The sequence below is a fragment of the Halichoeres trimaculatus genome, unplaced genomic scaffold (assembly GCF_033239565.1).
Source record: "Halichoeres trimaculatus isolate MK-OKI-2021-1 unplaced genomic scaffold, fHalTri1.1 fHalTri1_scaffold_16, whole genome shotgun sequence".
NCBI classification, from domain to species: Eukaryota; Metazoa; Chordata; class Actinopteri; order Labriformes; family Labridae; genus Halichoeres; species Halichoeres trimaculatus.
In genome coordinates this window covers 12,950,323-12,972,302 of record NW_027437194.1, presented here as the reverse complement: position 1 = coordinate 12,972,302, position 21,980 = coordinate 12,950,323, and the positions used below count along the sequence as shown (strand labels likewise).

The following is a 21,980-nucleotide window of genomic DNA, read 5'->3' as shown; positions in this document are numbered from 1 at the left end:
TCTTAGGAGAACATTATCTCCTAAAAACAAGAGGATATTTTTTCAAGTGAATGTCATGCCCCACTGTAAACAGCTATCTTTTGTGAATTCAAAACTCCACTAGCAAACGAGATCATACTTTTTTAGGACATATATCAAAGTGTAAAAAAAACACACAAATGTGTTACAGAGGAGATGGGAAGCCATGTTTTGAACAATGTTGTAGATTAGGTTTTTTATTTTCAAGTGATTTGCAAATCAGCTTCTTCACAGATACAGACTTCTTTAAGCTCCCTTCACTGTACAAGGCTAGAAAAAGTTCACAGCAACAGCACATAAACATACAAAATATTTTTACCAAATTCAGTTGTACGCATCTTTTTTTTTCTCAGTTTTTAAGCTTTTCTTTCTTGTTAAATTACATCTGAACTCTAACCCTGGTACGATGCCCGACCATAGCAAAAAATTGATTTCAAGTCAAATGTATACAATCTTATTTACACGAGGAGCATTTGATCAAAGTGCATTGAAGAGAGTCCTGATCGAACGTCATGATGGATTCACATATACAATGTTTACAAATGTTGTAACCATGGTGATCCTTATATAGCTTCAATAATAAGAATAATAATGATAATAATAATAATAATAACAATAAGAATAACAGCAACACTGATTGAAAATAACAGCCTGTAAGAATGCACCACAGGAGGTACCATTTGAAAAAAAAAAAAACAAATAGAAATTGACAAATAAAAGCAAACGTACATTGTATTTTACTGCCAAAAACATGATCGCACATAAATATTCACATTTCTGAGCCTGCTGGACAAAAGGAAGAAGGAAATTAGAGTTCGTACAAAGTTCTCCCATCCTCTACTGAACTGAATCTGGTCACAAGAAGAGTCTCAAACCATCTTTTGCTGTTGAATACTGACAGCTCAGATCCATATTAATCACAGATGATCCATTTTCTGAGAGAAATGTTGAGTCCTTTCTCTCAGGTTTCCATTTCAAAGCCCATAAAGAGTGATCCAATTTGTGGAAAGTTATGCAGTATTCTCATCTATTGCAAAAAAGACCATACATGGAAGCCAAAAGAGATGAGAAGCTGCCCATGGCCCAAAAACAAGAAAGACCAAGAGGCAACAAAAAAAACCCAAAACAAAACAAAAAAATAAATAAATAAAACAAGAACTCTGGACGCACCGATTGAAAATAGGTTTGACACTTAATTCATTGTAGTATTCACATAATAAATAACATTTTTTCTGGTCATCCTCTCCACAGATGATGACGTAATGCACTTCAGAAGGCATGTGGTCGTACTGTAAGGGCTGCTGCTGTGGCTGCTGTTTCGGACAACAGTTGGCACGGGATCCAGGAGGCGCCATGCAATGCTGCAGGTGTCCGTAAAAAAAGACGATCATGATAAATCGTCGTCTGTGCTCACTATTGAAATCTGGAGACAGAGAGAGGAACAGGAAAGAGAAAGGGAGAAGTGTTGGTTAAAATGTTTTTTTTTCTTTCTTTCTTTTTTGTTGAAAGCAGGAGTAGCAGAGTAGCCTGACTGATGTGGAGTGATGTATGGGCCTGATACAGATAAACCTAAGTATTTACACATTTAGAGAAAATTTAAACTCACAAAGGTCAGAATTTCATATTTGGAAGAAGAATTTTGATTTTTAAAAACTTCAATGAGACTTAGCATAAAATAAGATAGAATTGCTCCAATTCATAGTAGAGACATCAATATTTTTTTCAAGCATGAGAACATATCTAATATGTAACCTCATTTTAAACAGTCCTGTCACTTTGCCAAAACATGTGTAGATTATAAAAAGCAGAGTATTTAGTGACTGCATCTGCACAATATGAATCTGCATAATAATATGGAAATACAACACTATGGGGGAAATGTGGCGGTTTCTGTAATTAGTGAAAGAAACATGTGCATACATTGGTTTTAGAATCAGTGATGAGCCAAAATGACTGGAACAGCTTTAACATGTTGGCTTCAAGTCAAATATCATGAATCCCTTAAATGGGGTAGAAAAAAACTGACAAAACTTGTTGATTTCAGCGGCGCTGCATCCTGCAGCTGTTCTAGCTCTGTGTGAATGAACAGATGTGTCTGCAGCAGATGTGAGGGTGATATCAGAGGTTTGTGTCCATCGTGTGGCTCCGGCCAGGCTTAGGCCTAATCTGTTTAATCTGTGTACAGAGTGATGTGCTCTGTGGGCAGCCAACAATGCTCTTAGGATTACTCAAGGTTGCAAGATCACTGTGAGAGTAGAGGTCATTAAGATGCACTAACTTGATAAATCAGAATTCAATTATCTTAACTGCTGTGCAGGAAGAGTGACTTTTATTTGGTCACCTGCAGAAAATGTTTTCATAAGGCGCAGGCTTCATTTAATGGATTGATATGATATCATTGTGCTTAGCACTTGGGTGGTTCTTTACTCACAGCTGGGTATGTGTGTCCCACGTTGGCGCCGTGCCTAGTGATGTCGATGTTGAGGTCTTCTTCTGTGGTCTTCAGGTAGACCGGGTTATCAAAATTCATGCTCTTCTGATTCTTCAGCTGCCAGTTTCTCCACATCAGGTAGCCGCCAGCAGCTGCCATCGCCAGCAGCACTGAACAGAGGGACAAATGGGCACAGACAATTGTCAAACAACAATAAAAAAATCAGAAATAGTCTTGAACAACTAGACGCCTGCATCGTCAGTGACTGAGGGAGTTTTCTACTCACAGACAGGCAGTATGGCCCAGGCAGCAGCAGAACCTCTGGCTGTGGCGTCCACCTGGATCGAGGTGCTCACGTTGGCTTCTGAAAGACAAAGACACAATCCATGGGTCAGCATTTAAAAACCAAAACAGACAGGTCTTTTAAATGATCAAAAACTGTCTGAGTGATTGGTGGTTAGGGACAGAAAGGGCTGGGGTTTAAGAATCCATATTTGTGTGTCCCAGACTAAACTTAGTTTTGCTTTGATTCTACCATTTGATGAGATGGGGTTTCACAGTGTTAATAGTGTATTAATATTCAGTATGGGCCACTGGGCGCAGGCAAGACTCCAATGTTTCATTCAGACAAAGAATTCAAACAGTGAATAACAACATTTTTGTACCACCTCAGTGTATAAGTTAACCATCCAACCATCGATTACACTCTGACTCACCTAGTGACTCACCCATTCTCTCCCCTGATGCTTTGTATTAATCATTCGGCAAACAAGATGCACTTCAATCACGGTTTTCTTGTAAGCGTCATGGCGGTTGCTTTTTATATTTGTAATTCCTGAAATACAAGTCTGACCTTCTAAACGTACGTCTGCTCCATCCTGAGGAGGAAAGTTACACCCAGGTACAAGACAAACAAGGTGCAAGTCTGACTGCTGCACATGCAGATCTGCAAGTTGGTTATGGCTTACAGGTCCAGGTTGGACGTGTCGTCACTCCTAGGCATATGGCCAAACAGTGTACTCTGCACTGGGGTGTAAAATGGAGTAGACAAGTTTTTGAACACATCATGTGTCACATACAAAATATTTTTCATTCAAGTTTGCATTTATTCACTCTGTGTTTAATCCGTAATGACTGGATGGATGGATTTTGTTGCTCTGAAACATGTGCAATGATCATGGATGATGATGAATAAAGCTATCATCATCATCATCATCATCATCATCATCATCATCATTTATAAAAACTTCAAAGCAAGTCTGTGATCTGGCCGATCAAGTACATTAATATCTGGCATTCAACTAGCTTTTACCAGTGTGGGCAGGTACCAAGTACTGCTGGGAAATGAAATCTGCATCTCCATAAAGCTTGTTAAAAAAGGAGGCACAATGTGCACTGACAGTTCTTGGTAGATGACTCTGTTGACTCTGGGCTTTGGAAAACCTAGTGGACTAACATCAACAGATAACATAGCACCCCAAACCATGACTGACTGTAAAAACTGTTCACTGGACTTCAAGTAACTTGGAATCTCTCCACACTTCCTCCAGACTCTGGGTTCCTTAATGTCCAAATGTAATGTCTAAATGAACCTTCATATGAAAAAAGTTTTTCCTCCTTTTCCCAGTCAAAACGCTTCTGACCTAAACATCACATCTTAGTCTTGTTTCTTGTTTTGTCATGGTATTGCCCCTAAAAGAAAATCTATTGATGATAAAATACTTCTCCAACAAGAGAAGATATAACAGTATGTATAAACTGGGAAAAGACCTTAAATGTAGGTTGTTATGATACCAGAATTTTGAATTTTAATAGAATACCAGAAAAAAATCTTATCTGTGATACTCTGCTTTAAGCTTACTGGTTCTTCCTGAAGCTTGAAGAAATGTAATTAACGCATTAAAAAAGTCTCTTCCTTAAAATAGTAAGGCACTGCTCTCAAAAAATGAAACGTGCCCTTGGGGAATTTGAAATAAAGATCAAACTTCAGCAGCACAGACCATGCTCTTAAAAATCATACTCATTCAGAGCTGCATTTTGAGATTCTGCAGAAAGATGGGACCAAAAAAATCCTGTTTATTTGCACGACTTCTGCATTCATTCATTTAAGCATAATTTCTTTACATGTCTATAAATAAATAAGTGATATTATTATGTAGTTTGAAAATGAGGCCGACCAAACTTGAAGATCTCTTCTTTCCTCACAGCTCAGCCCACAAATTTCCCATATGATGCTCCAAATGTCCCAAAGATTTTGAGTTATGATCCCAGAAACTAAAGTCTGATCAAACTACAGCTTTGTGTTAAACAGGACAGGGACTAACTGGGTTTGGTGACATTCCCTTGTTTGCTCACTAGGTGCTGCCCTTACACTGTGCCTGCAGACTAGCATTTGCTAATACAAGGGTTAGCATGCAGATAATCTCCCCCACTTACAAGGCTGGAGTGACAAAAAGGGACAACATTATATAACACCATGAGGTGATAGATTAAAGGAACAAATGTAACTAATAACTGAAGGAACTAATGAACAGCCCTGTTTTAGTAATGACTATAAGTCAGAACAGCTAAATGTCAGAGGAAAAGCTGTAGTGGGAAACTACCAGTAACTCATTTTCAGGAGACTGGTAGCTAAATCTGAAATCATAGTCTCAGAAAAGTGGCACAGTGTGGTTTAGGACAAAAAGACAAAGGAGAACCAAATGTGTTTCTTGTAGCTGATAACTCTCAGGAGCTGTATGCTAATCATAGCTCGAAGCCTGAGCTATTTTTAATCAGTGAATGAGTTAACAGTACATGAACTGGGATTAAATCCAATCACGAACACTTCAAAAAATGAAAGACTTAGTTTCTTAAAAAATTGAAATTAAAAACAAAACAAAGAAAAAGTATAAGAAAATGTTTATCGTGATTATAATATCTACAACTCAATCACTCCTAAAGTTGTGATTTACGATAGACCTGATTAGAGTTTTTACACTTCCTACTCTGACAGATAAATCTTTTGCAATGTTGTCTTTTGTTTGTTTTTTTCCTGTTGTGACACTGGCTATTTTTCTTCATTCCTGTGTTAATCTGAATAATGACAAAATTCTTATTGCATAGGAGGCATCTAAACACCTTATTACAAGTGCCATAACCCAATTAAGCTCATTTTCCGATCACTAAAAACCTGAATTAGACCCCTGACATATGCCTGTATCAACCTGAGTATTGGGTCATGTAAACGTGTTGTTCGAATATTTTTCAAAATGAGCAACTTAAAGGATTATTTTTTACTTCTGCGCATGTTTAACATAGCAAGAAAGCAAAAGACCTCACATTTTTGGGGTGAGGAGGAGACAAACCCATACAAAATACAAAATAATTAAGGAGTTGAATATCATACATTACATCTATGGTTGAAAGCACCACAATGGGGATATTTTTACAAGAGTGTGCAACAAGCTGCAGCTGGGAAGATGAATGAGAACAAGAGAGTTTAAGCCACACTTTGAAGAAGGAGTGATACATATATTATACAGAGTAGTGCAAAAGCAAGCATCTTGGACTATTTGGGTGGAAAGATCAATACAGTGCATGCGGAAGCACACCCCTCGATGACGTCTTGTCATGACGCTACTACTACTGCTATGGTTTATTTGGAACACTGCCTTATCCACAATATGGACATTAATAGGAATATGGTGTGTGTAGATCTAGTCCATTACTAAAATTAGACATACATGGCTTAGCTTCAACCTCCAAAGTTCCTGGTTAGTTACTGAGTTGTTGGCATCTAAAATCAGGCTACATTTTCCTTCTCCTTGAAATCTTGGTCTTTCCTCCATATCATCCCAGTTCCATGCTTTAATTGTATCAAACATGGATGTAGTCTTTGTAAAATCACACATTGTTTTTTTGACCTAAAGCCTAAAGCCTAACCATGGCAGTCCCCGTCCTGGATATTCTGACAGACAGGCGAAGAGGCAACGCTGAGGCAGGCAATAATTACAACGCACTCATTTGTCCATCAACACAGACGAGTCCTTATTATGCAGATTTATGCAGAACTCTCAATCTTAATATCGACCAAATCAATGAATCACAAAAAAAAAAAAACTCCGCTCCCAAACAGCTTTATCAAAAAAGAAAGAAGTCATACAGACGTAAACTGTTTTAACCTGAATGTAGGCATGTTTTACTGTGTGCACTTTAGGGTGTCTAAATGAATGACTGTGACTTAAAGTGTAAAAGCATTTTGACTGTGCTACAGAAGTATAATTCATTTACTGTTTAAATACATCTAAACACTTCTGAAGCTCTGTAAAATGTTCCCTTTGTAATAGCAGAAAGAGTGAACAGTTCTCTTTTCTGTTCACATCTTAATAATCCAGTATAGAAATATCTCCCCATTGCTCCCAAATTTGACTCCCACAGAACCAAAGTGCACAGAGCAGAAATAAGCTTAGATAGAATTATCCCATGCATACCTCAGGCTACTTGACCACGAGTTCCAAATCAAGCATAAACAGCCTTAAATCAGTTATCTCTAATGCACCAAGCCCTGAAGCAGATCTGAGTGAGCACCATAACCCAGCAACAGAGGAGCACAGAGCGGAGAGAAGCCATCATCCAGTCGAGGGAGAAAGACAGCCAAACCAGAGAAATGGAAATATCCATACAGAACAGTCAACACAGGAGGGACAAAGAAACCTGAATCTCAACAGAGGATCAGAAAAGTCACTTGTAAATACATTTAAAAGAAGCCACGCATGCTTTAAAGCCAGCCACCATCTCTGAGACAGGAAGCAGAGCAGCAGACAGCACATGGTTTTACCTGGAGGAGGCTGTATTATAGGTTTCCCAGCATCCTTTGAGGGAACTTTGGTAGAAGATTCTGTCACAAAAAGAGCAAAGAATCATGCTTTTGTTAGCACAAACCCCTCAAAACTCAGCATCAGGCTGCAGAGGGTGCCCTATTTTAAACCGAACACACGCAAGTAGGCCTGCGAAAATAGACCAGATCTCAGGAGACAAAAATAGTAAATAAACACTTGATAGATCAAAGCAGGAATCCACTTCTTCCTTTTTAAAACAAAAAAATAACAAACCAAGCTGCCTGAAAGATACACCAGTCATGACACCAACTGACATGCACAAAAGCAGCAGCATTACTTTTACACACAAAAACAAACGCCCTCATGGATTTTCTGCTTTGAGAGAGAATCAACGATCAAACCAGATTCACACTGGAGCTGCAGACAAAAAATCTTCAGAGGATATTGAACTGGTTTAAAGATAATGTAGCCTGTACAGTAAAGTGCATTGATTAGGGGGTGCCTATCAGCTTCTCCACAGCCGGTACAGACAGAGCAGCGACAATCAAACCCTCACAGGCTGATCAATAAGCTTCAACAGAGGCAGCAGTGTTGCAGTGATTACTGTACAACCAGAGAGGAGGGAAGACTTCTGTGTGGGAGTTGGATAACAATGCATATCATCTGTTCTGACAAACGCTGCACAGCCAAAGTTTGGCTCAAAACCAGCAAATGATACTAATCATCCCAAGCTTGACTAAAAGGAGAGTTTTACTGATCATTTAATTATGAGACATTTAGTGCACAGACAGTAGTATTGTTACCTCTAGCAAGGAGGTTGTGATTTTGGGAGAGTTTGTCTTTTTGTCTGTGACTAACATAACGAACAAAGAAACGAAAACTAACGAACAAATCTTCATATTTTCAGGAAATGTTCAAAAAGGGATAAGGAAGAAGTGATTAAATTTGGGAGCTGATCCGGATCACCGTCTGGATCCTGGATTTTTTTTAAAGGATTCTTTATCATTGTGAGATAGGGCCATTTTCACCATATGTGTATATAACTCCATAATAAATGGTGCGATTGCTTTGTAAAACAATACAAGATGAGGTCAGGATAATTTCTAATAGATGTAAGATCCACATCCTGGCAATATTCTGGATACTAAGATCTGGAAAATGAAATATGTGCTGGGTCATCATAATTTTCAACACTGTCAGGTAACAAATTATCGTACAAACCTTCAACTAACACTAAATTGTAGCAGACAGTCTGCTGAAAGGGAGTATAACATTAAAGTAGGACTTAAGTGTTGAGTGACAATCACAATATGCTTGGTGGAGGTCTGTACTCTCTGACTGCTTTTCTAGTTATGTAATGTAATGTAATGTAATTCTGCATGAAAAATAATAAGTGGATTGGCACCACACTGCTAACTAAAAGTATCAGAGTTGTTGGTGAGTTCTTTCTGCCAAAACCTTAAGCCAGCTTTGGAGTTTTGAGTGCATACACTGGTTGAATTCCTAACTGCACAGAACAAATTTGTCAAATTAGTCTGTTTCTCTATTTAGTTTAGCACCAAACCCAATTGCAAATCCAGCAGACTAAAGTCCCGTTTCCACCAGGCAGTCTGGTTTGAATGAATGAATGAATGTAAACAAAGCTGCTAATCAGGACTGCTAAAAACGCTATCAATAAATAGAAAGGGAAAGAGTTTTTCGTGATAATAATATTCAGTTGTAACTCAAGCTTGTTTAATGTTGATAGTCATAAGAAGGAACTACAAATGCTTTTAACTACATTCACCTGTTTTACAGCAAAGCCTCCTTTATGATGACAGATATCTAAAAAAATAAACTCTGGAACCGAGCAGAGTCCCAAATCAGTGAAAACACATGAAAAGCTTCACTATTTCATTCCGAGATCATTCAGCCTGAAGGAAAACACTCCCCAGTCACCTTTACAGACTGTTATGAGTCCCACTTTTGGCCCAACCCTGAAGTTAAAGCACTGCTTATTACTTTCTCTCACTAACAAGATTAGAGCCGGTCAGAGCTGAAAGCACACAATGCTCCACAGTCCCTATTTGTTAACAGTTGCAACGGCTGTTAGAAGGGATGAACATTTCAGCCCAGGGTTTCGTAAAGAGCAATGCAGACTTTGGCTGCAGCCCAGCAAAAATAAAAGAGAAGGTTCATTCAGAGAGTGACGGACATTTCTTTTAAACTCTTCACAGGCTATTATTATTTTTAATTGCTACCACAAGCAGACAGGCGTGAACATACAACAGCAACACACCAACACAGGAAAACTCACAGAGCACCCACATGTGCTTTGAACATGAATACACTCACGTACACTCTGCAGCAATAAAGACACCCAGGCTGCAAGAAAACCGTGCAGAAAAAAAGACAATACTCCACTCGCACACAATCACACTCACACACAAGCATGGTCTGGGTGGTGTATTCAGTAAAGACTGCAGCTGTTAAGAGCCTGGGGGCATCAACAGATTACCATACAGCCAGGGAGGAGGTGATTCGAGCCGTGTGGACGTTCATGACATGGTTCATGACATGGGGCCTTTATGTTTCTGTCGACAGGGCAGGCTGTAAAACCGGCTGCAGAGCTCACAGATTTTACTGGAGCACAGAGTTCATCTCATCCATCTCCTTACCTCTATGAATGTTTTAAAAACTGTGCAGTGTTTGAACCTGTCGCCTCAGCTTCTTTTAAAATTTTAACACCTACCCATGTCTCTATTTATGCTTAACAGAGAAATGTCTGACTCTGAGCACCATTAGAAGGTGTAAGACAGTCTTAGTCCTCTTCTTACCTAATTATCCATCGACCAGGACGGTAGAATCTCTTTTAAAAAGCTTTCCTCCCTCATTAGAGCATGAGCCTGCAGTTAAAGGTAACAGCAGTGAAAGGTTTTGATTTTAAAGATTCCTCAATTTAAGACAACAAGTGACCAGCAGAGGTGAATGGCGCAAGTCCAGGCAGGCAGTACGTCCGTACTCTGAGACAACCAAAGCTACTGTAGGATGGGCTCTATCGCCTTAAACTGTATGAATATTATAGACTGGAAATTACTACGCAGGAAGACAATTTTAATCAGCTGAAACTTTTTTTCCCTTTATGACCCCCCAAAAGGAATCTGAGCAGTCTCTTAATTTCTTGTTTTTTAATGTTGCCTTGTTTTCAAACGGAAGTCATTTATTTTCTTTTGAAGCTGGAAACAATTTTCCAACTTGTGAACAAGTAACAGTTTCTATGGTGTAATAAAATACTGCTTATATACCTGTGCAATTTATGTACCAACTACTTTTATGTTGGGTCATACCTTAAGGGTATAAGTAAAACACTTTTTCTGACTTTTTCTAACTTTTGATTTATTACTTATCTAAAATAGAAGTATTAGACCACTTTATACCAGATTTACCTTCCCTGATTTTAGACTAAATCTCTTTTTTTAACCTTCTTCAGTTTCCATTTTCAGCCAGGATTACCCCAGAGTGTGCGACCAATCTGAAACTTCTTTAATTAATCCAACCAGACATCATAACTGCTAAATGTTTAGGATCTCTAATTTGGCTGTCATTTCTGAGCTTGACCACAAAAAAAGAAAAAGACAAATCTAGAGGGAGGCATAACCATTTTAAGTGATAAACACGCAAGCCACAAGACTTACATTGGCTGGCGAAATCTCACCGACAATTTTCCATAAATCCTACACACTTTCTACTCCACACTCATTTAGGGCCTTTTTATTTTTCCATCTTGCAAAGACTCCCTGAAGAAAGGTGATGTTGCAACACATCAGTGTTATGTACATCTGCTTCTGCATGAGATTGTGTGTGGTGAAACACACTCCCTCTGGCACACAAAATAATCTGTGACAGTATTTATGTGGAAACGTCCAGTGCGTGTTGGCTTCTCCATTAAAAATGAAAAGCTAAAGGAAGATTGTTGTTGCATGTTTTGATGTTTCTTAACAGCTATGTTTAATTTATTTTGTTGGGAGATTTGTTTTGATGTCCCATTTTCTGATACCCCAAGGGGTTAACTTCTTCAATTTTTGAAAAGTCACCCAACATTTTAACAAAGTTCACCCATGTACATCATGACGCAAGAAATCTGAAGTAGGACTATTGTAGATTGGAAGCATACCAGGGGGAGAGATCACTAAGGAAGGCATGTAACAAAAACTGTCAAGAAACTCTGGGAAGAGACTCCTAAATTCTCATTTGGAAATAAAGAGCAGAGAAAGAATGTCTTACAGAAAAGCAAGCGGGCTAACGAGACAGACTTTCATTCAGGAGGACTGTGGTGCAGAGAGTTGTCAGGGAGATGTTCCAGTACTCTGTGTACACCAGTGCCTCAGTCTGCAGTTTGAGACCAATTAGGAGAGTATGTGAACTGAATTCAGCTGTCAGGTTCTTCTCCGATGCTGCTGCAGCATGAAAAGGCTAATCTATGGGAGCGCAGAGAGGCGCTGGGCAGTCTGAGATGAATCAACTGGAGCACAGTGGATCAAAAAGAGAGGGACAAAAATTTCCCAGAAAGTTTTTTAACACCAAGAAGACCAAGGGCAGACTGTGGTTTAATTTCTACTACTACTTCTTTTATCTGAGTAAATCAAAACCTGAACATATTCGTCCCTCTGTTGACGAAGGCATTCATCTTGTTTCCTTCAGACAAACTAAGAATAGGAAATGTACAAATCAAAAGCCAAGTGCCAGGGTTAAACCATGAATAGTTTCTGGAGTGGATGTACTTTTTTTTTTTTAACTAATTGTACCCAAGGATCACAAACAGTATAATGCATGTTGCATTACACATGGAGAGAGACAATATCAACCATAGACTGTTGGACGGCATGGCTCCACCAATTACAATTGTACTGTTTTGAAGATGAAATACCCCCGTCACTGGCGCTGCCATTGTGCAGCCAGAGTCTGCGCACTAAAGACTTTAAAGTACTGAGACAATCTGAGTGGAATTAGGTGACAAAAATATGTACATATATATGTATTTTTTTAGAAAGCCTCATCTCTTCTTGACTCTCCCCCTTTTGACGTTTCTTAGAATTCCTGAAAAAAACGACACAAGAACTACAGCTGTCAATCGTTGTTGTATGTGATGTGATAGCCTGTTTTGAAAGTTTAACAACTAATGAACACAAAACTTTTCAGAATGAAGAGGACTTGAACACAACATAGCCCTTATTTCACCTCAGCATACAGATGTGAGAAACATTTCTATCAGGTGTATTCATTTTTCAAAGTTTGACCACAGCTCATCTGGAATGACTGGGGAGACAGAGTTTTTGACCTTTACTGCTGCCAGTCACCAGGGGGAGCATTTTTTGTAAGCACCTCACTTCAAACTGAGCAAGATGATGTCCATTTTTTTTAACAGTCTATGATATCAACACAGAGACAGTCGTCATGACAGAGGTCTCCAGGCTCTTGCTCCTTCTGTATGTGCCACCACGATGATCTGATTTAAACTGAGAATTGAAATGAGGGAAACAGCCTATTTAAACACAGATTCCTCTGAAAAATATTCACAACTTTTTATGTTCACTTTGCTTCAACCAGCGTGGACCAATACTGTTCTTCAGGGCCAATACCAATTTTTGATAACTGATTCTTTATAATGATATCTGGCACCAATATACCTAGGGAAAAAATAGGAATTTGGGATATTACACAGTCCAACTCAAGACTTTTTTGTAGATGGCTTAAGAAAATGATTAATCAAAACTGAAACAGTGGTGAGTGAACACCAGCAGTCGAGCCAAAGTGGCACACTGAAAATTAATTATCTATCTGTGATCAGTTTAATAAAAGGAATATACCAATAATCAGCAAAAAACTATTAGGCAAGGCCAATTATGGGTCAAACAACTGCTTGGTTGAACATGCAAAGTATGCAAGGTCTAAATTAAAGAAGCAAGCAGTTAGATTCAGATAAAGAGGGCAAAATGCAACTGTGCACAAAGCTAGATGATGAGACCACACTTCTTTTTGCTGCAGACAAACTAGAATGGCTTGTACAGAGCCCTGAACTCAACTCCATCCATCATCTTTGACATGACCTGGAGTGCAAACCAAAAGCTAAGCAAGCCCCAGAGAGTAAATCCCCGCAGCAGGGCTCCAAAGTCATAGCCTGGGAGAGCAGAGGGTTTCCAGAAGTTTCCAAGGGGATGTTTAATATTCACATAAGGACATTCCACAGCTGTCACGGCTTTGACAAAGTCACATCCAACTTGTGAGTTCAGAGAACTGAAGGCGGCTCAGACCAGGACTAAACCCCACCAGCAGAAATGAGCAGCGCTGAACAAGTTAATCCCCTGGAGCCCACACAGTTCAAGCTGTCAGGAAGAGACAACAAAAGCACTTTCAAACAGAAGAGGGAGGAGACGGCTGCAGCTGAGATGTGAAGGAGGACGGTGATGATACATGCCAAAGAGACACTGAAAAACTAGATCGTAGCACCAACTGAGTCAGCTAGTGTTCAGCTGTCAGAGTGCTAACAGAAACAGACAGCTGGGTTTGAGTCTGGCATGGATACAGATAGGAGACAAGATTCACAGGATGAACACAATCACACCAAAGAAACTTGGTCTGATGGCAGAGAAGAAGAAGAAGCAGCAGCAAAAAGGAGAGTAGGACCATTGCATTAAAAGCTAGTCAAAGCAAAAGAATCCAACTGAATTAATTCTGTTTCCCACAATTGAGTCAGTGTTTTGCAGGATCCATGGTGAAAGTAAAGCTCCTTTTAGTCTTTTCTCTGTAATCAATTCTTTTAGAGGCACATTTGAGTAAAGCAGCATGGTGGAAATGAATGAAGTGAAAAGCACAGGATGCCTTTGTATGTACAGAAATTGAAATGCACATTAGCAAAGCTGGAAGCTACAGATTAACCATCTATTTGATGGTATAACCCAGTGCTAAAGCCATACAATTACTAACATTTTCCCATGATGCAGTTCATATCTGCCTGAGGGCACCGAGAGGCAAAATAAAATCTTTCTGCTGGGTTAGTAGTACAGTTTTTCCCCAGGGTTCCTTTGACTTTCTATTTGGAGCGATCTTTAAAATATTACCACTCTCATATTCCTCTCTACATTAATAATCCTAAAGCTAAAATTGGAAGGACACCATGACATCCTGGTGATCCTCAGTGAGTGCAGTTTGACTTGTCTCCTTCAGCAATTCCTTCAGCAGCATCACATTTTTCTGTTTCAACAGACAACTGGAAATCAGTTTATAGTCTCATAATCAGCTTATAAACTTTTGTCTCTCCCAGTTTAACTCAAGGGTTTTGTGTATATAAGTAAAAACTGAAATGTATCTAAAAGATCTTTTAGGGGTACTTTTGTGAAGAAGGGGCCATGTACATGTGCAGCAGAGAGTCAAACGATTTTATAAATAATTATTTCTCTAGCATCCCTCCACTCTGTTCAGGTTTCCATAGATTTATGAGCCCTTTGGTTGTTTTCATTAATGCTGGGTACAGGCTGCACCCAAGTTCTCATGGAAATGTTGCTGAAAATATGCACAAATGCACTTTTGAGTCATACCAAGGGGTTTCACATGCATATGCATCGTGCTAAATATGGAATTGTATCAAATTATATTCAAGGTAGGATATGTTCATGATGTGGAAATGTGACTCAATGAAAAGCTAAACGTGAAATTGATGAGTCAGTTGCTCTGCTTTGGTGCTGTACTCACCAGGTCTGCAGCGTAAGCCGTCAGCAGCCAGCTCCTGACCCTCCGGACACACACACGTGTACTTTGGTGAGTGTTTGTTGATTTGTGGAGCAGGGAGACACATGTAGCTGCAGCCTCCATTTTCACCTTTCTCTGCACACCAGTTGGTACCTGCAAGCCAGAGTCAAAGTTAGGATTTCTTTTACAAACATAAAAAGACTAAAAAATTCATATCACGCAAAAGAATCTTACCAGACAGCTGAATCAGCTCGTGGTACACAATGATGTCCTGGGGGTCATTCAAGTTGCTTGCCAGCGTCACTACATCAGAGCCAGTGAACTTGTTTGCACCATATATAGCTTCATTTTCACCGTCCGTCCAGAAGACCCGATCCTAAATGCAGCAGAAAATTAATGTTAATATTTTAACCAAAAGCTAAAACCTTGTGTCCTTTGCTAGAAAAAAAATAAGATTTGTTGGGAAAAAAATATTAGACAACTATCAGAGAGAAGTGATAGAATCTGAAAGTAACCCATTACTAATTTAATAGTATTACTTTTAGTTTTTAATGTTTCAGATAATGTCTGATAGAAGATTCACAAACTTTAAAACTCAAATTCTTACAATATCCATAAATCAAAAACTTTAAAGTTTCTGAAATCTTCAAAATACAAGTTTGTGATTGTCAAGATTCATGTTCAGGATTTCTTTTAAAAGTTTCATCTAATTTTAAAAGTTGCCAAACAAAATGTCTGGGAAGGGTCAAAACATTTAGTTTTTGAAGATTTCTTGACCAGTTTTCAAAGTGTAAAAATCTCAAAAGTTCTTCCAACTTTGAAAAAGTTTCCAAAAATGTTAAAATGAATATACAGTTAATGAATCGGTTTACTATCGAACAGTGGTCATTTACTAAATTCAAGAAAAAACATAAAACTTAAAATGATAACGTTATAATTCAGTGATATTTTTTCATTTTTGTCTTAATTATGACCAGGCAAAGAAAGTTCCTCTCTAAATTTTTAACGATTTATGGCTACTTAAGAAAAATGGAAAATACTCTGGCCTACATCACAAAGTGTTTCCCTCAAATATAGTACAAGACAAAAAGTGTGTCCTTGATTTCATAACTGACTTCTTTCCATAGCCATCAGATTCTTATTTTTACCAAGGCTCTGTGTTGCATGTTATCGCTGTCACTGTCTCCAATGAGCTGTCGTTTATCAAAAACAAGGCCTAGAAAAAGTGTCAATATTCTACATTTACATCACAAATTAAACCATCTGCGGGCTGTTACCATCTGTGCAGTGTTCCTGCACTGCATCTTGCAAAGACCACCTGCTAGTCAAATTCATGTCTCTTCTTGGATTTCTCACTGAGATTTTTTTCTGTGGATATTAAAAAATCAATCCTGATAATCAAGGTTTTATTTCCAAAAAGAACAACCTGTGCAGAAGGAATTATTTGTAACAGGGGAACACCAACACCTTACGAGTTCAGATCATCAAGTGCCTCGTGGGCCTGTTACAAAAGTGAATACATTCAAGTGCTTGTAATATAGGACTTTTTGTTAAATGTTACATTATCTTTAAGAAGAGTATAATGTTTCGAAATGGCTGAAATGCTAATTCATTTAAACAATGCGATGCTCAGATGTGAAATGTTGCTGTCGTTTCTGAATTCGTATAAATGTGTCATCTGTCTGAGTGAAAGCCAGTCAGCAGTTGTGAGTGGGTGTTGGTGAAAAGAGAGCAGAGCAGCCAAATGTCCTTGTGTCGATGATTCAGAGAGAGTGAGTGAGAGACGCAGCTCTGGTTTTGGAAGAGAGGAGGTTCAATCAGTAGTAAGTACATGTTAAGTTGTAGCACACTACAAGTCTTTCTTTGAGGTAATCAGGGAACAGGGCAATGCATATTTAATATGCTAACACACTGGATCAGTACCCACCAGAATGCTGAGGCCAGTTTCATATTTATATTTTCTCTGTACCAAGTTGTCTGTTATCCTTTATGGTCTTTCTTTATTCGTAATCAGAACATTAAACCATGTTATTTGGTGAGAAAAAAATTGTATGTTACTATGCAATAATCACACTCAAATGAGATTGCTGAAATTAAAGAACTATCTCAAAAATAAATCAATAAACACAGACTTTTGTTGCTCAAAAAAATCACAATACAATCAAAAATAACAGTTAAATCTTTAGGTTTACAAAAGTTTCTCCACTTGCTTGGAGACAGATATTTTCAGCCATGTTTGTGTAGTGTCTGAAACCATCATTTTCCCATTGTGTTTGATAAACTCAGTAGCTAAATGGGTTGCCCCATGTATAGAGGCTTTGTGGCCAACTTTACACCAATAGTTTTCTGATCAACCCTCTGCTCTCACCTATTCATGGCACTACACTACTTTTCCATTGGTAACACTGCACAGCACATGATTTGGTCACACCCTTTTTTGGTTGGGTAATCTGCAAAAAAACTGAAAAAGCTGGCTGACAAAACTGCTCATTTCTTGGGTATAATTTTAAAAGGGGGAAATGTTTTTTAAATGGGTCGCATATGCAACCACTTTGGCCTTGCTTTGGCATGAAAAATGTCTTTAAAATCATACTGACAAAGCAATAACCCATCCCATCAGGAAGTACATGATGTCTGAGTTCAATTTTGACAGAAAGATTAGAAAAGAAGTCATTTTGCGTGTGAACTGAAAAAAAATACATCAAAAAGGTATTATGGCATATTGCACAAATACTGTCAAATCTTATATCGCTGAGGCGATGACATTTTTATGACATGTTTCCTTTTCTTAAAATAACTAAACACTAAACAGGATTCAGCAGGATTCAGTCATGACCTCTTCCAAGTGCTTTTTCATGAGTTGAAATTTTAAAACACCCACTGAAAAGCTCCAAAGCTATCCAAAAACTTCAATTTAAGTTAAAGATTTCTGCTAGACAGTGGTGACAGTTGGTTCAGTGACACAATCAGCTCAAACGACCATCTTTGCCTCTATGGATGATGAGCAAGGCTCAAAAAGAGGGGAGAAATACCTCAAAGACAGTAAGAGCGAAGGGATGAGCCAGATAATCCGGGGACTGGAGGACTTTCTTCCTGTTGTCTCCATTCAGGTCGACGCTACAGAGCATGTGCAGCTTGGAGTCGACCCAGTACAACCTGCCTTTGATCAGATCTGTGGGGAAGATGAAGGGTTTGAAGAAACAGGAGGAGAAAGAGTTAGGAGAGAAATAACGGGAGGAGATTTAAGAAAGCGAGAAGAATGGATAGTAAATGGGAAAAGGGAGAGTAAAAGCAAACAGAAGAAAAAACAAGGGGTGAAAAAATAAGTACCAAGATAAGAAGGGAATGATGAAAGAGAAGAATAACAGAGTGTTGACAGAGGAAATGAGAAGACAGAATACAGAGAGGAGAGAATAAAGAGAACAGAAACAAAATGGAGCACATCATACAGAGAGCACAAGAGGAAGAGGGAGAAAGAAGAAAATAAAATCAATACAACATTTCATTAACAAGGATGAATCAATGGCTCCTCTCTGGTGCGATGTGGTGGGGGTGAAAGCACGGCCAGTGGAAGAGGAATCTGAGAGATGTGATCAGGTGTTTGATCATATGGACTGAATCTAAAACACTACTGTTCAACTTAAACAGGCAATGTTCAATGAATCCTTGGATTAGAGTCAGTAATATACATTGATGATGTACTAACAGAGAGAAATAATGGATTAAAATCACATGAAACTGCTTAAGTATGTTAGTTTTTAGCTCTGAGTTTTTATGTTACGGATGAGGTTTTGTTAGCTGCACTACTGGTTTCTGTGCCAGGGTTTTAGTTCTTTAACGATGCCATAGATTTACCCTTCAATTGGTGCATACATTTAATGCAAACCTAGATTCCAGTATTGAGCATCTCAGCCTCAGGCATTTGGCGAGTGAGACTTGGACGGCACAGCAGTGTACCTCTCTCTATTGGTCCTGCTTTCCAAAATATGCTTCAGTGATTACCTCCATTTTGTGCTGTTCTGTCTGACCACCCACCATGAATAAATGCTCAGTACAAATGAAGCCTACTCATTCACAGATACTGGAGTGGGCCTTGGCACATTCGGGTTTCTTACGAGTGGGTGCTGCAATCTAGGGATGATTTAGTGAAACACTGGCAGTGTCCTCTCCATACAAAAACATTTTTATGTTATTGACTGACATAATTTCTGCTGTTTACTTCCATATAAAAGGAATAAAAGTTAACGAAAGAACGAGGACAGTGAAAAATTTGACTTCACATGTGGCTTTTAAATATTTTAGTGGGCAATCTTTCAAAGAGTAGTTTGGGCTTTTGAAGTGGGGTTGTAGGATACACTCATCAAAATTACACAGTATGCTAAAAACTACTTCACACAACAGCACTTCAAAACATAAACTACCCTATAAAAGTTTGATGAACCTGCACTGAATTAAACAGTGAATCAATGGTGTGATCACACAGACTGTAAGTCAGTAGTTCTCCATGTTGTGTGTTTGTTTTCTTACCCAAGGTGATCCCATTAGGCCACTGGATGTCTGAAGCAACCAAAACTTGTCTGTCCACTCCGTTCATACCAGCTTTCTCAATCTTTGCTGGCTCGCCCCAATCAGACCAGTAAAGAAATCTACAGAACATGAATACAACACAAACACTAAACAGATTAGTAAATGTGGATTATGTATTAAAGACAAAATTTCATCTGTCATCAAGCCTCATCGTACCCGGACAGTGGATCCACAGCAATGGATGCTGGTTCTTTGAGGCCTCTGTTAAACAGAACTTTCTGCTTGGTCCCATTGAAGTTGGCTACAGAAATGGTTTTTGTACCAAGATCAGACCAGTACAAATTCTTATAGATCCAGTCCACAGCAACTCCTACAGGGGTCTGGACATTGTCAATCACTTTGTTGTGGGTGCCCACGTCCCCTCGTTTGTCTAGCACGATGCTGTGAAAAAGACAACAAAGGATAGGGAAAGAGTCACAAAACTGAAGGATTAAATCCTCTATCAAATATCCTAAATAATACTGGTGGTCTTCAATGTGTTTTTACAAATTTTAACACTGCACCACAAGTGAACAACTTGAAAAATCAAGGTGGGATCTCTAAACAGATAACAATTCAGCACATGGATTGTGATTGTCCTGAAACATAATATAAAATACCAATAATAATAAGGCATTGTTTAGTGACTGTGACTGACCTATAAATAGCTTTCTGGCCCAGGTCAGCCCAGAAGATCATCTGCTGGTTGAAGTCTGCATCCAGAGCCACTGTGTTCCTCTGCTGCTCCACAATCTGCGTGTACTCTTTCCGCTCCAGACCCAGGCGACGGATGTCACGGCGGTTAGTGAAGATCAGACATGGCTCCTTACCTGAGGACAGGAAAGACACATGATTCTGATCTGAACTGTGAAAGATGTCTTTGGTTCATTTTTTTTTGCACAGTTATAAACAATGAATTTTATGAAGAGGAAAGAGACAATGATAGTTTGACAATGATAGGAAAAGAATTTACATCGTCTCTTGTTAGTCTGATGGTGCATTGTTTTCTCCAAAGCGTGTCTCTTTACATTCAGGGACTGTGTTCTGTGTGTCTCTGATGAAAGAGTTTATTGTATTTCTTGTTGACAAACATCATGTGATCACCAGAACAGAGGATGGCATCTGCATCCCCGGCAAGTGAGAGCTTTTACCACTCTCTTTTTCAAACTTTGTTTTGATTTGTGTTTTCAGATCAAAAACATGTAAGGTGACTAAGAGAAAAGTAGGTTTTTCCTTTACACTTCACTTATACATTATCTTTATTTCCACTCTACATGTCTGAAGTAGGATAAGAGCTCTTTTTATGTATTTTGTACCTCTTTTTTGGATGACCAATTTAACACAACCAAAGAGTTTGCATAAAACACATATTGTAAACAAAACAGAACATTTTCAAAAGGAAAAACTTACTTTATGTGTTTAAAAATAACTAACAATATGGTGAATTAGAGTAAATCCATGTAAACAATGACACTGCAACAGTTTTGCATCTTTTTTTGTTGTAAATAGTGCTTTTGAGAGTGTTAAAGACAGTGGATTGAGCCTAAACTGGACAACCAGATGTGTCTGGGATTTCCAAAGTGCTTTTTCTCTGTAATAAACTACACAACAACCTACAAAACCCATTTCAACAAACACTATGTTCTCATATGTGAACAAATAGTAATCCAGAAAATTAAAAACTTTCATCATCATTCACCAATGAGCTTCTTTTAGACTAAAAACTTCTTAGATTTCGGCAGCTGTCTACTCACCAACAGCTTTGCAGACTCCGGTGGTTGGATCCATCTGGTAGCCGTTGTGGCACTCACACTTGTAACCTCCCTTCAAGTTGATGCAGATCTGACTGCAGATGCCTGGGTTCAGACACTCATTAATGTCTGCACACAGAGAAAAGAAGAGGGAAGGTAAAGGATGTAGCTGGTAATTGCCATGTTTCATTAACCAGTTTGCTGCATGCATCATTTAAGGTAATCAAGGGGTTCTTCTCCAAAAACAGAAACTCCCTGCATCAGCATCAGAGTCCCACTTTTGCACACAAACATGTTTGGGTTGCACCAAAAACTGCCACTCCACCACAATACGAGCCTTTGTGAGATATGAATTGCTTAATTTTATAAGTCCATAATTTCTGATTCATTGTGGTTGAGACTGTATTTCACCTTGAGCTTTTCTAAATGTGCGTCCAATGTTTTGTCTGAACTTTCTTTTAGAAAAAGCTGCTGTCGTCAGAATTCACTTTAATCATTCAAAGGTTGTAGGAGTTTAGTGTGTATTTTACACTCCAGAGCAGATTAAGTGCCTCTGTCAAGCCACTGGGGTTCATTCCAGATGGGATTACACACATTTCCTAATATACGCAGCAGTGTTTGAGGCCAAGATTGGCTCAATAACAAACTGTGTCAGATCAACAGACAGCC

The 21,980-nt window shown here is 38.7% G+C and overlaps 1 protein-coding gene across 2 annotated transcripts in view; it reads right to left on the bottom strand.

Moving 5' to 3' along the window:
- Positions 1-714: 714 nt before the first annotated feature.
- The window catches only part of vldlr (very low density lipoprotein receptor), a 69,117-nt gene continuing 47,851 nt past the window's right edge, over positions 715-21,980 (bottom strand). Inside the window, exons 10-20 of one of the 2 annotated variants that reach the window (XM_074689816.1) lie at positions 21,315-21,440; positions 20,219-20,390; positions 19,738-19,962; positions 19,522-19,640; positions 18,027-18,166; positions 15,229-15,370; positions 14,998-15,147; positions 7,269-7,328; positions 2,736-2,813; positions 2,450-2,619; positions 715-1,441 (exon numbers count right to left, since the gene is read on the bottom strand). In XM_074689816.1, the coding sequence (XP_074545917.1) occupies positions 1,406-1,441; positions 2,450-2,619; positions 2,736-2,813; positions 7,269-7,328; positions 14,998-15,147; positions 15,229-15,370; positions 18,027-18,166; positions 19,522-19,640; positions 19,738-19,962; positions 20,219-20,390; positions 21,315-21,440 (1,418 nt within the window). In that variant the 3' untranslated portion in view covers positions 715-1,405. The remainder of the gene's footprint in view (positions 1,442-2,449; positions 2,620-2,735; positions 2,814-7,268; positions 7,329-14,997; positions 15,148-15,228; positions 15,371-18,026; positions 18,167-19,521; positions 19,641-19,737; positions 19,963-20,218; positions 20,391-21,314; positions 21,441-21,980) is intronic. The other variant, XM_074689817.1, reaches the window with a different exon arrangement.